Source organism: Fulmarus glacialis, unplaced genomic scaffold, assembly GCF_000690835.1.
Source record: "Fulmarus glacialis isolate BGI_N327 unplaced genomic scaffold, ASM69083v1 scaffold6036, whole genome shotgun sequence".
NCBI lineage: Eukaryota > Metazoa > Chordata > Aves > Procellariiformes > Procellariidae > Fulmarus > Fulmarus glacialis.
The window spans coordinates 13,142-29,422 of record NW_009219967.1 but is presented as its reverse complement, the minus strand read 5'-3'; the positions used below and the strand labels follow the sequence as shown (position 1 = coordinate 29,422).

At 43.4% G+C, this 16,281-nt stretch overlaps 1 protein-coding gene across 1 annotated transcript in view; it reads left to right on the top strand.

The window, feature by feature from the left end:
• Positions 1-15,036, top strand: part of SYT16 (synaptotagmin XVI) — a 40,054-nt gene extending 25,018 nt beyond the window's left edge. Inside the window, exons 3-5 of the mRNA XM_009580574.1 lie at positions 988-1,431; positions 2,484-2,673; positions 14,612-15,036. Coding sequence (XP_009578869.1) covers positions 988-1,431; positions 2,484-2,673; positions 14,612-14,925 — 948 coding nt within the window. The 3' untranslated portion in view covers positions 14,926-15,036. The remainder of the gene's footprint in view (positions 1-987; positions 1,432-2,483; positions 2,674-14,611) is intronic.
• Positions 15,037-16,281: the final 1,245 nt, after the last annotated feature.

The following is a 16,281-nucleotide window of genomic DNA, read 5'->3' as shown; positions in this document are numbered from 1 at the left end:
TACAGTATATACTCATGTTTAAATACAAATCATTGATCACTATAGCAACCCCTTTATCACATGAAGCACATTCTAGCTCTAAGATAAAAAAGCACTTTTGAACAGAAACGCACACACCCACTCATCAAAAGGTAAGGTGAGCATCCATGTTTTTTATCTTTTTTTATCAAGATGATTTTTGTTTTAAAAGTAGGTAAAAGATTGTGTGTGAATTGGTCTGCACATGTTTTGATCGTTTATTTTGAATTTTTATTCTGAATGTATTAGTATCCAAACTGAACAGAAGGAACAGATGCTTTTCTTGGGAGATTTAAAAAGGGAATGAAGAATCAATATGTATTTAATCAGATTGTTTTTCTTGATTATCATTGCTTTAGCTGTAGGAAAAGTATTGAATTATAGTGTAGCATCTAGAAATGGAATTTCCATTCTGCAAGAAATTCTGACATGGTGATTTCCCTCCCATCAAATTGAACACAGTGCTTAATGTTTTTAATTTCCAACAGAATGAAATATCCAAAAAGTTAGCAAGTTTGACTGAATTGTTTGATTTCGGTAATGTAAAAAAATCCATTTTGAAAAAATTCCAGTGTATGTTCAAAGTAATAGGTTAAGTTGTTTTTTTTAATCAAATTAAACCAAAAAGTTTTATTAATGCCTCAAAATTGACATGAATGAATTTTTTTTTCCCTATGTAGAATTTTTGCAAATTAACAGTCTCCTGCAAAACACTTAGATATTGATGAAACTTTTTGTTGGAAATGTTTCAACAAGTGCTGTTACTTACTAGATTGTATGGGCAATATTACACAAAATCAGGCAATTAACTAGCACTGGCTTTTCAAGAAACAGTGGGATCCTTGTTTTGCAGAGCAACTGCCTACACTTGCAAGCACAAGTGAGGAGAATAATTTTTTTTAAATAGAGTTGGGATCACAGAGGCAGTTGAACTCCAATGGAGGTTTTACTTCTTCCTTCTCTTTGCAGGAACGTGACGAAGTGAACAGTGTGCCAGCTCATCATGGTGCTCATGAGCCCATCTGTAAATGTGGTGATCTAGATGTCCTCTTCAACTATAGAGCCTCAAGTCAAAAACTAATAGTTACAATCTTGGAGGCCAGGGATATCCCAGACAAAGACCGCAGTGGTGTGAACACCTGGCAAGTGCACACAGTCCTGATGCCTAGCAAGAAACAGAGGGGTAAGACAAGTGTTCAGAGAGGACCCATCCCCATGTTCAAGGACAAAATTACCTTCAGTAAGCTGGAGCCAGAGGAGTTAAGCAGCCACGCCATTCGTTTCCGCCTCTATGCGGTGCACAAGATGATTGGAGAGAAGATGATGGGAGAGCAGTTGTTCTACCTGAGCAACATCAGCCAGGAAGGGGAGGCAAAGGTGACATTGGTCTTGGAGCCAAGGAGTAATTTGAGCGTAAGTTTGATGAAAGAAATGCGGAGCCCGTAAAATTGTTCATCTGGTGAATGGGGACCAGCTGTACCTGATATGTTTCATTTGGGGCTGTTAGGAGGCAACTGGTGGATCTGTCCTACTGTCACTTAAAAAGTTATCAATAAGTCAAAGCTGTGCCTTATTAACAATGGCTCAGCTAGCAACCTTACACAAAATCATGTAGATGTACTACATCTACACAAGTCATCAAATGCTGTGCCACGCAGAAATGATAGGTTGGTCCCGGAACCACCAGGGCTAATTACATCTTAATTTCAACAAGGACAGTAGTTCTTGTGCACCATTATGTTGGTGGACCTGTACTACTGCCAGTGCAAGAGCTACCTCATTTGGCACTAACTACTAGCTTGTGGATCTCTTGCGTTGTACAGTTTCCATGTTACCAGAAATGCTTAGTAATGTTCCTTTTCATGACAGATGGAAGTGTAGAGGTGGGTCATGTGAGGAGGAACTGGCTGTGCTGCTTCTTAGTTTTCCATGCATATCACAGTTGTATCCAGCTCTGGCTACGCCAATCAATTTGTGTAGATGAGCTCTGTCATGATTCATTGTCTACAAAAAGCTCAGTGAGAGGTTGAGCACACGAAATGAATAAAACATCATACTCCGGGTGAAGAGGGCGTAGAGAGAGCATCATGGTAGCAAGGAAAGAAAGTAAGAAAATACACAGTACATGACAAAAAAAAACCCAAACTGCAAAATGCATTCCATCCGAAAGTCATTGTCAAGGAGATTTACTGTGCATTTGGTGTAGTAGGATGTATGCTTATCTCAGAGGCTTTGATTTACACTAGCGATAACACATTATGCAGAGTTCCTCATCTTTAAAGAGAAAGTTCAGAGATATGTTTTTGTAAAAGTGATGCTCTGATTCTTTTGGTGCCCCATAATAATTCATTCTTAGTCATTGTCATTTCTTAAAAGAGATCTTACTAAACAAGGGTACAAGATATAAATTAAGGGAGGGTGATGGTGAACGTCCTGATGAGACTTTCAGTGTTCTTTCCCTGCAGAGTGCAGACTCTCAGCTTAGTCTGTCAGCAATCTCTCACAGTGATAGCGCTTCTTCAACACAGTCCCTGTCGCATGGAGGGGTGCCAGAGCTGCTCGTGGGATTGTCGTACAATGCCACTACGGGGCGGCTGTCAGTGGAGATGATCAAAGGCAGTCATTTCCGAAACCTTGCAATTAATAGGCCACCTGGTAAGTACTTTCACTGCTATTAAGTAACACCATTGAGTCAAAATTTGCTTTTTATTTTCTTCCTCAAGATACTCAATTATGTAATTTCTGAGCTGAGTTTCCTTGCAAGAGTATCTGATGGAAAATTAAAAGCATTATTTCAAATACGTGTGCTGGTAAATTTTACAGTGTAATTGGAGGCAGTCATATGAAGACCAGCTGACGGGACAGTAATACCTGAATGTCTCTCTTGTTGCATATACCTTTACAATATCTGATTATGGCAAAAGTGCTATTATACCCAAAGCATAGAGTAATTCTCAGCAGATCCGTAAGAAGAAAGAAGTACTTTTCAAGTGATTATACGTTACCATGTGACCTACAGAAGCCCTGCCTAGTGCCATTAAGTGTTTCCCAGGGCTATACTTTGTTTAGTCCCCTTGCTGTGCTGCTGAGCGCTAGGTGACCTGGTGCTTTGGGCCCTTTGGGGATCCTGCTACTGTGAATTATCCTCTGCTGCACAAAAAAATCTTCTGCAGAAAGAAGATTTGAAAGTTGTTCTTCTGCGTAGCAACAGCTGAGTTCCCTTCCTCCGATACCTAAAGGAAAAAATGTAGATTTATTTAGTCCCTGAGCTGTAGTTAGTCCTTGAGATGGGTAGTGGATGGACGGTGCTAATGCCCACAACATAGATGGGGTCATGCAACCATAGTGCATGGTGTTATCTGCTTTGCTGCTGGTGTGCCTCATTCAGGGGTTGAATGGTAGTGCTGTATTCATCTCGTATTGTCCTTTTGCCTCCTGTCTGAAACCAGCAGCTGATGGCAATGTGAAATAACATTTTTTTGTTTGTTGGTGTGTTTGCTTTTTGTGATGTTGTTGCCTGCCTGTCAAAGGTTATTACCTTTGCATTCACTGGATTTGACAAAGTATCTCCAGCTTGCAAAATGCTAAGATTGCTTTTGCAAGATGCTGTGCTCTTTGGCCCAGAGGTAGCAAAATATTTATGTAATATTTCAGTATATGGACGTGAAAAATTAAGTTTCTACTAAACTACACTTCAGTATATTACAAAAATAATCTGTGTCATCAGTCAGTCCCTCAAGAATTAAGGGCAAGTCTATGCAACAGTAAAACACATGACCCCAGTCTGTGTAGCCCTAGCTAGTCTTGTATTAGCTGTGGCAACATAGGTCTCCCTGTGAGTTACTTAAAGACACGTTTTTGTTTGCATGTACATGTTTTATTAAAAGGTTTCAAGTTGGGACCTTTTTAGTAATTTAAAGCGAAGGTAGACTAAGACAAGAGTCTTACCACATGCTCTAGCAAGCAACCTCGACTGTGTTTATATATGCTGCAGTGTAGATACAGCTGAAAGTTTTATTCTCAAAAATGAAAGTCCCAATATAGGTCCAAGTTAATTTGCTGCAGTTTCTTCTGGCATGTTTTCATGTATCTACCTGAGGTATGGGAGTTTTGTCTCTTGGCTGCCTTGTAAAGGTGAGGATTATGCAGCACTTCTGTTCTTAAATCAGGCCCTGCACAAGTTGTCTTGTATCTGGCTGGGTCGGGCATCTGTAATGCCCCACTCTTTTCCCATAAATGAAATGTCCTTACTGCAGAGAACTCAATTGCCTTCCAGCTTACTACCTGCAATATCATGAACAAATTCTGACGTTTTTTGGTATTCTTCCAACAAACAGTGGGTGCATGTTGTTGCACTAAGCTGAGCAACCCTTAACTCATTGTCTGTGAGTGCTGGGGAGTTGTGTCTGTCCTGGGCCTCTGGTGAGATGGGGTTTGGCAGATTAGCTGTGTGTGCACAGGTTAACTTTCAGCATGGGAAAGATCAGCTGCCTTGATTAGACATCCCATTCAGCTTTTTAGCTGGTGGGCGCACAGGAGTGCAGTAGCTTGGTTGGCAGCATCTTTAAACCTGAGAAGCATTTTGTGTTTGTTGATGAGATGAGAACAGGATATGAGAAAAAAAGGCATTCCTTGAGGGAGCTTTCATTTTAAATTCTGCCTGAATTTTCCATTTCTGTGTTTGTAGGGCTTCACATAAAGCTAGTTAAATCAGTTTGATAAGCTGGCCAAAGTCTTCTGTCAGCCACCTAAACTAATAGTCCTGACATTGTTTCACAACAGTTCTTCCATCTTTGCTGTTAAGGCTATCTTGGGTTGTTTCTTCGCATCCGTTCTGTATCCAGATCCACTTCAGCATTGTCAGACCAGTATCTCTCAGTGTTAGATCAGTTATTAGGTGAAACACGGAAATTCATAAATGATTACAGGCAAATTCCGAACCTATCACGATCTGCTGCTTTTATTCCAAGTCACATTGTTTCTTCTATATTCTGCATTGTTCTTCTGCGCCTATAAAGTTCCCAGTAGTGTGGTGAGAAAAGGAAAACCCAGTGAAGCAGAAATTGAAAGAAGTTGAAACGAAGGAAGAAAAGCAGCACTTGTTTTAGATGCTTGAGTAGCAATTCATTGGTAACTCCTGCAGGCACTGCAGAGGAGTGCTGTGAGGTCCGATCGTTACTGTCTGAAACATGCTGGTGGCTGAATGAGATGCTCGATAAGTCCTTCACTAAGTGAAAACTAAAACTGCTATCTCCCTTTCTGGAGGGTGAGCAAATAGCCCTTGTGTTTTCTCTCTACCTGTGGTTCTGTTGTTTGAGGCTCAGAGGGAGTGATTTATTTCTTTAAAGTATCATGGCGATTTCAGACATAATAGTGCTTTGGGACACTTAAATACCAAGCCCAAACTGCTATTCAGGGCAGCCATTTATGGTAAGACTGAGAGAAGTCTATGGGCAGAATCCATCTCCATTTTCAGCCCTGCATGCACAGAGCCTACACAGTACCCATATGTGGTCCTGTCGCAGCCCAGTGGCTTTAGTATTGGCTGCTGCTGATAGCTGCAGCTATGGGGAACGACAGGAGAGTCTTGCATGACAGCAAATTCTCCAGCTGTGTTTTTTGCCCACCTTGACCCTCTTCTCTGCCACCTGGGGTCCTGCACAGGTGAGCTCAGCATCTCCTGCAGTGTGCGTGCTTCCTCCTCGGCATCCTTGCACTGTGTGCAGAAGAAGGAACTGGACTGGGGCATTGGTCATTTTAGGTGTTAAAGACTGCAGAGGCTAAACCAGATGGTTTTCTGGAGAAGGAAAGGAAGATTGTGCATGTCTCAGTTTTTCCTGGGCACATCTCTTTCACTTAAACTTTTAAACGGGATGCAGAGAGTTAAACTGAGTAGGTAAATATCAAAGTCACGGGTGCTTACGTGGGTAATAACTGGGTTAGGAAACAGCTGGACAGCTTACAGAGACTTAAATCTTCCAGGCAGTGTTTTCTCTTCAGGTCACATATGTGGGATTTAAGGATGGTTTGGTCAAGGATAAGCGTCCAGGTATTGTTCTGGGGAACCTGCTGAGTTACAGGCCTGAGTCTACAGTCCCTAATGAGGCAAATAGATCCATTATCACTCAGAGCACTTAAGAGCACTCAAGACTATGGCTGCAACATCAGTCTGTAAATTATCAGTGTGTGCCAAACAGCCTCATGTAGAAAAACATCTACGGTTTTCTCAGATGTGGACACCCTAGGTATTTCAATGCAAATGGTTTGTGTGCTGTGCACCTCATTCTCTTTGGTTCTTGTAAAAATCATTAACCTGTGCTAGCATTTTGTAGGCATTCATATTTTGGTCTGTGGCATTGTATCTTCTTAGAACAAAACCCAATGTGTTCGTTTAAAGGATGTTTACTATAAAAAAAGTAACAAGAGGAGCCCACATCACTGGCAGACACGTCTTTAAAAATTTATAACCAGTTACATACTATGTGCATGGTTAGTAGTACCTTGGGATTGTAGTCATGGACCAGGATCATTTGCGCTAGTCAGTGTATAAACACGCGAGAGAAATGGTCTCTGCCCACATGATGTTTAACCTTCATCAGCTGCTCTGCTGGGTGCAGCTCTCTCTCCTCTAATCCAGCCTTCATTCTTTCCCCTTCTGCATTTCTTTTGGGGTTTACATCTGTGTGTAATGCAATTTGAGAAGTACTGTTGTAAAGATATTCCCTCGCCTAAGAAAAGTCCTCCAAGCTTTTCAGCAGCTGCAGAATTAATCAGACATAATAATTACATCCGTACACGATCTTTATTATACCAGCAGCATATTAACCCCATTAAACAAATACAATAGCATTAATGCTGGAAAAGACAAGAGGGAGAGAACAAGCTATCAGGATTTCTGTTGGGAACAGGAGAAATTCTTGAAGTGAAGACTTGTCTGAAAACAAACATCTACCTGAGCTGCAAATAACAACGCCAAGAAGTACGGAAAATGCTCCCATAGAAAAATTAGGATCCTTATGCGGTATTTGTTGCTCTGGTATCAGAGTGCTTGAAAGCCATTAGTGGATTTTATTTTATCAACTTGTTTGTGAGAGAAGGAAAGTTATTATCCCTGTTTCATTCCTGGAGAACTAAGGCACAGGTTAATTTCTTTAATTGCTTCCACTCAGACCAGGAAGCTGAATAAAAAAATTAACTTTTAATCTGCATATCTGGTACTGAACGGAGAGCTTGCTTGAGCTTTGTAATTCATGCTCCCGTCTTATCAGTAATAAAAGGGGCATCTGTACCAGGGCAAGTGGGGGCAGATTCAGTCTGGAGAGCTTGGTTAACAGAGCAGTAGAGGTGCTGGGCAGCTACTCGCTGCTGAGGACTTGCCAGTCGATCACAGTAAGCTTGTACAAGACCACCTCTCCTGCGTCTTTTCATTACGCATCCGTGAATATAGCTTGAATAAACTTACAGTAAGATCAGCTGAGAAAGTTTTTTTCAGGGTAGTAAAGAGGAGCTGTGAGGAGCCCCAGAAGGATGTCTTGTAATGAGCAGCTGGGCAGTGAGGTGGAAAATGAAGTGTGGATGAATGTAGGGTATCACATGGGGGCAGGGCTGGAATTCAAACTTAATCTGGATAGACTCAGAGCCACTTGGGAGTGAAATATTAGGCTTATAGTAAATAGCTCCAGGAAAATGTCCACTCAAGGATCAGCAGCAGTAGTGAAAAAGCACATCAAAGGTTAGAAATACACAGGGGACAAAATGAAAAATTGGTATTTGACTGAAAATACACAGTCAACAGTCTGATGAATACCATGTACAGTTCCGGCTCCCTCCATTCAAATAGAATATGGCAGAACTGGAAAGATGCGGTGAGGAGTGACAGAGACAATCAGGGGTATGGGAACAGCTTCCAGCAAGCTGCAGCTGAATAGACTGCACCTCCTACGATGCTACGACAAAGGGAGACAGGGGAAGATTTCACGGAGGTCTATGAAATCATAAGTGTCATTGAGAAAGTGAATTGGCAATGGTTATTCGTTGTCTCTTCTGATACAAAACCAAAGGATCATAAAATGAAGCGAGGAGGTAGCGGATCCTGAAGAGGAGACAGCTCTTGACTTACGCTATTGAGTATTCACTGCAGAATGTTGTGGATGCTAGAAGTCTACTTGAGTTTGGTACAGCACAGGGCAAGTTCACAAAGAAAGATCCACCGGGGACCATTAAATATGAAGACACTGCCTCTGACTAAGGAAGTCCTTGAGTCACAAATCGCTGGAGACTGGGAGAGTATTTGGGAGACAGTCAGCATATGCCGTATTTGCCATATTTTTATAGACTTACTAAGGCATGTGGTATTGGGTACTGCTGGGTGGATGGACTGACTTGGTACAGCTCTTCCCACCACATGTGAGACCTGGGACTGATTAGGCTCAGAAAAGCGAGTCACAAAATAAGGGACTTTGAAGGAGTGAAATTGTGAGATTTTTGTGGGGGATGTTCCATGATAATTAGACGTCCAGTGACAGTGTGCAGTTATCCAGTAATTTTTTCAATAGTTTTGTATTTCCAAAAGGTCTATGAAGAGTATAATCCATGTTACACTTGCTGTGTATAAAATGAAGATATTTCTGGATCACATGAGTGCATTTGAAGTGGAATGTATGGTGATGCCTCTCCCATTCCCATAGCTGTGAACAAGAAAAAAAAAAATCATCGTTCCCCACTCGCCCAGCCCCACCCACCACCCCAAAACAAGCAGAAGACAAAGCCGTTGCTTCCAGGGTAGAAGTCTCCTAATTCCAAATTTCAGTTGGAGCTGAATGTTTAGTGCAAATCTGCAGAGGCTCGACAGAGCAGCGTTTGCAGGAGATCTGATGACAGGCTGTGTAATAAAGCCATACCTGTGGGCACCACTGCTGGAGGTGAGAATAAGCATCCTTACATCATACCGCTACCGTTGCCATTGCTGAGAAGCTGTGCATTTATGCTTTCTGATACGCCCTCGGTTAAAGTTCCCACCCCCTCTCTGAGGCAGCAGCAATGCATAAAGCCCACTGTATGTTGTGGGAAGTGTTGAAATGCCCTTATTAGAGGAGAGTCACCTTGTGCATCTGGAGAGGTGTCTCTGTTATGCTTTCCTGCGTAAGCCTGGATTAAAGCTGCAGCTCCTCGGGGCTGGAGAGTGCAGGGAGGTGGTAAGCTGGTTCCGCAGCCCAACGCATGTCCCAGGTGAGGACTGGCACTGTAAAATGGAGTGGACATGGGGCATTGTGGCAGCAGAGGAGGATCACCAAGGAACTGAGCTCGGAGGCTCTGTGGAAGTAGCTCTTCCTGGAAGAGACCAGGGCATTGCTTCCAGGGAGCCCTCATCTCCTGCCCCTCCTTGCACGAAACAAGTCATTGATGCTGGCAACTCCCTCCCCTCAGACCAAACAGTGCTTCCAGGGAGCAGTGCACTCCTTTCTGCTGCATTTTAAATTAAAAGCGCTGCTGGTCTGTTCTCTAGTGACTCACACATCATGAAGGTTGCCAGATCCCAGCCTCTACCTTGCATGAGAGCTGCCAGCCAAAGGAGAGGGGACCTGAGCAGCAGAGACTTAGTGCAATAGGGGAAGGAAAGTTTTCTCCTCAGCGGTGTAGGAGGCAGCTCTCAGCTCTTGTATGCTATATAGAGTAGACCACAAGCTGCCTCTGGCCTAATCCAGACTTTCATGATGTGGGTTTGGGAAAAAAAGCTTGGGTCTAATTCTCCTCCCTGCCCTTTTCCCAATCCAGCTGCAGTAAGCCGGGGTCACAGTGTATCTGCCCTACTGCCGGTTTAATGGGGAGGTAAAGCCATGCACTAATGGAGCAATGGTCTTCTGGGTCGTAAACCGAGACCTCGCGTTGAGCTGTGCTGTACAGAGTAGCACGGAGTTGAGCTCTGGGGCTGCTTTGCCACGCAGTGCTGCCGTTTATTATGTAGGCTAGGAGAGTGGACATGCCAGCTGGGTGAAATTAAGCTCTAGGCCCAAGGCTTTATTTTACTGCGGGTGTTATTAGTCTGGATTGCAACATGCTGACACGGTTATACTGCTTTTGGAAATGAGCTAGCTTGCCTGGAGCACGGGTGGGAAAGTCCGTACAGCACTGTGTTGCACCCTGCAGCCCTCAGACCCGAGGGGTCAGGAGTCTTTGGTTGTTTATTTCCTTTCTAAATATAAATTCAAGCAGAGGGTTGGACGCTTTTGTATTGTAGTGTTTTTGTTTATGGATCAGCTTTATTACTAATGGTAGAGCTTAGGGTAAAGCAGAATGCACGCTATGGTCCCTGCTCTAAAAACGGGAACATAGAAATTATAGTTGATTATTCCCCTGAGTTGTCATTATCAGTTAGTTCCCTTAGAAGGATCATGAAAGAAACGGGTCATTAGAAGAATCGCAGATAAACTGATTGCCTTTGCAGATGAGCTCTCAAGAGGTGTTTTATGGTTGGGGCAGTGTTGGTGGTGACAGAGCAGTCTGCACGAGGAGAGGTTTGGCCAAACCGCTGGAGTAAGATTACGCAGCGCCAGCCCAAAATGTGTCTGGCTTCTTGTGGCATTCCTTGATTTAGTGCTTTTCACTCTGGTATTAAATGCAGAGGTGTTGATATTTTATGTATATGTGAACATTGTTCAGTCCACTCATACCAGAGATGAAAGATGAGTTTCGAGTAGAAACTATCTGTAGCAAGAACTTCTGTTCCAAAGCCTGTATGGAAAGGAAAGCCTGGTGAAAGCGGTGCTAAAATTGGCCTCGACAAAATTAGACTTTGTTCTTGCCTCTTCACAGACTTTTGTGTAAGCTGCAGTCTCAGACACTCCCGGATATTAAGAGGTCTCTCTCTTCTTCATGTTCCGTGAGATAGGTGCCTAAATAGAAGGTGAGCACTTAGGCATTTTAAAGAATGCAAGCCCTAATCTCTCTTCTCCTTTTGTGCTTGACAGAGGTGGCATGAAAGTAAATACACTGAAGAGCGTAAAGTGCTGAGATACCACAGTAATGAGGCCATTACTGAATCTGAGCATGTAATTAGATGGAAAATGTTTGCCTTCGTAATGAATAGATGCTCTCACACATACATTCCTCAGTAAATTTTCAAGTTCATCCTTGCTGTAGTTCCACTAATTACACTGTGTATCCGGGGATGGATTTTCTTTGGCAAAGCCAACCGAAGGGGAGAGCTTTTCATCTCAGAGGACCAGACTGGACCACAAGGAGAATTAGGAAGTGTTTCCTGATGGAACACCTAAAAAGATGCTGCAAGGAACACAATGCAGTAAGGGCAAACCACAATCTTAAAATGTAGTTAGTGAAGCAGAATAACAGCTCACCCTCATACGTACCAGCTCTGCAAAGCAAATTTCAGATGCTAAATATATTATCCACACCTACTCTTTTATTTCTGTTCAGGCAAGCTTGAGTCTTTTGGCTGGTAAAATACACCCAGTGGAATAAATTTGAGAAGAATTAACAGCCTGATTTAGTTGTCACTTGCACTGGTTTTGTGCCTGTGTTTACATGGGGATGAATAGGGTTCCTGGTATTAGCTCTGCCCTGGGCGTAGTCTCCTTCCAGCCTGCATGTTCTTGCCTGATCCAGATGATACCTGCAGGATCCCCACCAACCTTGGTACTGTATAGACAGGGCATTGGTGCAAGAATTATGTAGCAGATCTGATGTGTATTAAAGAAAAAGTCTAATTTTCTGACATTGATCTCTGTTGGGTTTAAGTCATTGGTCATACGATGCTCAGTTTTCTTTAAAGCCAGCTATATTACTCCTCGCTTGCAGAAGTTGAGGCCTCAGTCAGGGATGTGACATCCTAGAGTTTATGACTGCAAGAAACTCATCCATTCATTGCCTGGAAAATTAACTGGGACACCCTGAAACAGCATCCTATGAGGTGTTTTAGCTGTGGCACTTGCTTTAATGTTAAAATCTAACTAATCTGTAATGGTAGCATTGTCTACTAGATCTTTGATGAATTATGTCATATGCTGCTTTGATGGTATTGACTATAACTTGGTTGTCTCTGTAGGGGACTGCTTAAACATATGTACCAGTGCTTAGGTGTGATGAATGCCACCTGAGCTGCCAATACTGGCAGCAGTCAGAAGGAAGCATGGTAGCAGGGTTTACTGAGAGGAAAGTCTAGACCTCAGTCCTCTCCCCAGCTTCTCAGAAAACCCGGTATAGGCATGTGTGGGTGACCTTTCCCTGAAGAAGCATGGGAAGATAACCTAAAAGAGTACTTCATTTGCAGTTAGTTATGTTGCACATTGCCGTGCTCAGGTGGGATAGCAGTGAGAGTGTTAGCAGCAGTCCTTGGCTGCATATTGCTTCTCTGCTCAGCCCATCCCCTGCCCCAGCACAGCCGGGGAAACCCTCCCAGGAGCTGCCAAGGGGTCCAGGGGCAGGACCTTTCCAGTGCTGCTCCATGCCCCAGCTCAGGCCTTGCTGACCATTCCCGGCCCCTACTGTGATCCCAATCAAATGCAGCAAAGCAGTTCTCAGAGGGTAGTGGGGAAAGTGATATGACAGCAGGGACATATCTAGAGAAAAATGGAGGTACTGGGCCAGAAGCAAATAGAGAGGGTCTCATCTCCATGAATTCCTGGGTCTCAGCACTCACCTGTCTTGCGTGTCAGCAGAAATGAGCCCCTTTGGCTTTCTGCCTGTAAATGGGGTTGGTTTGGAAAATGCTCTGAAATTACGTGGAAAATGTAAGCTTTCAATTTGAAAGAAAGAAAAATTTTAAAATTCGAACAGGGAATTGCACTAATTAGCTACTTGTTTGTATTTAAAAATCAGCTGGTGGAGATTTTTCACTATTTTGAAATCCCCTCCTCACAAAAAAAAGGTGGATACATCAAAAAAATCCATAAAACCCCTACTCCCCACTTATTTTTATTTCCAGGGAGTTCCCTGCAACCTCAGACCAGCAACCAGTACTTCCACATGAGGAATGCTTCAGTGCATGTTATGGTTTGTCAGTGCAAAGTGAAGTGACTTCTCTACGAGTGCTGCAAGAGATTGTGTCTGGTAGTTATCTTGCATGGTTTCACATTGAGTTAAGCTAGAAGAGAGAGTCCTGTCTTGGGCTTTGTGTTTCTGATGGGTCTGAAGTTGTTACAAATTTCAGTCCCTCAACACCACCAACATTGAATATTACTGTGGGAATTAGTCCACCTCTTGATAAAGCATTCTTTCCTTCCCAGATACAATCAGGAAACTTTTTCATGTCAGAGCTCTGCTTTTCTGTCTAACGAGTAGATCTTTGTTGGCAAGATTTACTTCATCCCCAGTATTACACTGGGAGCCAAGCTGGCACCCCCAGCTAATGATTGGGCTGAACTTTCCCCGCAGTAACTTGATAGCTGTAGCTGTACAGCTGTGCAGGCTCACAATTTGCTCCTCAATTGTCAGTCTCCTGACAGCTTTTTCAGTGGAACAGTTTGAGAGGAGCGGAGAGCCCTGCTTTGGAGACACAGAAGTGTTTTCACACCTGAAGTGTAATTTCACACCTTGTGTTGCTCAGTAGATAAGTGCGTAAAATAGCACATCAAACGAGAACAGAAGAGGATAGACATGCTGTAGACAAGAGATGGAGGCTTGTTATTTATTTCCTATCTTCAGCACACTCTGAAATAATACTCACTTACAGAAACCCAGGCACAGATTACAAAGGGGTTAGGAGGGGACTTTTCTAGCCAAGCGATCTGTTACTGTCACGTGCAGGGCGAGGTGAAAACTTACACTGAGCTGGGTCTCTGGAGCATTGGGAACACAGAGCTCTGCCTCAGACCACAGTATTAGCAACCACATAACAGAGGTGAACTAATTAATACAGGAGGCAGCAAGAGTTTTAAGGGTAGATTTATGGGAACACTGACTTGGACCGTCCCTTCCCTATATCTACTAAGCATTTTTACTCCTTGTATTGACTTAAATAGTGAATAAAATTGACCTTGAGTCCACCAAAAAAGTAAGATGAGAATTTGGAACAGGCCTTGCTCATGCGAGATCAAATAATTTCACTGTGTATGCAGGTTTCCTCTCCCTCTTTTTCGGGACCCTTTTTGTTTGTTATCAAATAATAGGTCATAGAGGCATTCTTCCAAAGGAGGGTGGTGGAGAGGCAAGTGCAGCCCAGGGAAGCCCTGGTAAGACAGCCCCAACAAAGCTTGATTGTGAGGGAGAAGAAGGGGAGGTGGAGACACACCATTTGATGTGGAGAATCCATAGAGATGCTCATAGTTTCGGTTAGTCTTAGACAGGCTTACTGGGCTTGGGAACCAGATTTCCTGCTTTTTCAAGAGAGTAGGGCTGAAACACGCATCACTTTCCTTCCTTTTTCTCCCCAGCTGAATATGAGGAAATCCAAAAGGTGCTTTCACCTGCTTCTCCTCATTCCATGGACTTTACTTAAGGAGAGCAGTCCAGCCCTCATCTGTTATTCACTGCAGACAAAGCTGCTCTGCTTGGAGTTTTTTGGCTGTTTTTTGACCGCTTGGGGCTTTCATTTAATCTGTCACCCGTGCCAAACATGATTTCCTCTTCTTTGTCCTAGACACCTACGGAAAGCTCTGCCTGCTCAACTCTGTGGGCCAGGAGATGTCTCGCTGCAAGACTTCCATCCGTCGAGGACAGCCCAACCCCGTCTACAAGGAAACTTTCATCTTCCAGGTTGCCCTCTTCCAGCTCTCTGATGTCACGCTAATGATCTCCATATACAACAGACGCAGCATGAAGCGCAAAGAGATGATCGGCTGGATTTCTATGGGTCAGAACAGCAGCGGAGAGGAAGAGCAAAGTCATTGGCAGGAAATGAAGGAATCGAAGGGGACGCAGGTCTGCAGGTGGCACACACTACTGGAGTCCTAGTGGTTACCAGGGCAGCCTGTGGGTCCTGGGACTATGGGCTGTCTTCCCTTGTTCTCAGTCAGCAGAAAACAGCTATCCCATGGCAAGCACCATGCTCTGGCAGGTCACGTACACTTCAACCTGACTTTTCAGTGTCAGCAGTCATGGGTATTAAAGGTGGCAAGGCCTGGGAAGCAAGTTTAGTTCTTGCCTTTCCAGGTTGTCCTGCATTTTCTACATCCAAATAATTAACTTTAGAGAAAAGCAATGGGAAAACCTACAAAATCCTCTCCTTGGTCATTGTCTCGTTCATTTTGTCATAGGCTTAATCATCGCAGACTGACTTTGATGTCGTTTTCCTCTGGGGAAACTCTCTCTTCCCTCCCAACCTTTATTTATATTAATGAAGTTTGCAAATATTCCTGACACGCAGATAGCTCACAGAAAGCCGAACCTGCATGCAGATCACATTCTCTCCCTTTTATTATTGTGTTTCTAAGTCCTAGAAATAAGCATTTGATACTACTGTAGACTGGATGATATATTTTTCAGGCAGCGTGGGAAAGCACTCTTGAATTCTCTGTCAATTTTCAAGTGCCTAGGCTTTACTACTTTTCTCCTGTACTAACAATTGATATTGGGACTAAACACTACCAGTATTTAATCAGGCATTTCGTGCACTTGTTAGCCTGCATTGTCATAGGTTTACACAAGAGATAACTAGCAGCAGTTTTACATTGCAATTACACAATGCATGTTTAGATGCTTACTTGAAGTTCATGGCTTCTGTCATCATGAATACCAAAAAAGACCAGGACAAGCTGCACATCCACCTTTGTGCCTGAACCACTCTTTTCTGCATCGTTTTGCCCATCTGTTACTTTGTTTTTTAAGTGAGGTTCATTCAGAAAAGCATTTCTGTGAGCATTACACAGGAAGGCTTTAGATCTGTGATTTCTCTGCAATTCAGTTAAGCGCAACTCAGTTTGCTGAGGGCTCTTCTTCAAATGTGCTATCCTGTAATATCTTCTCGGAATCTGAAAGGGGACCGTTTTTGGCACGCTGAGCAGTAGAGGATGCCAGACCATGTCACCTCATCTTCGGGGCGAGCTCTCCTGCAGGCAAGGAATAGGATCCAGGGGACCCCCCTAGAGGGGCTGCTGGCTCTGCTGAACTAACACCAGAGAAAAGTATTACGCTTCCTGCCTCTAACTCAAAACAATGCAAGGAGCAGGCTTGCTGGATGAGGTGATGACGCTTTTATGTAGTTACTTTTCAGACTATAGTGTCATTTTCCATTTTAATCTTTTTTCCTGTCTCTGCGAGTTGAAGTCATGGAGACGATGGATAGGGGACGTGTCTTAGTCTGCTACTTGA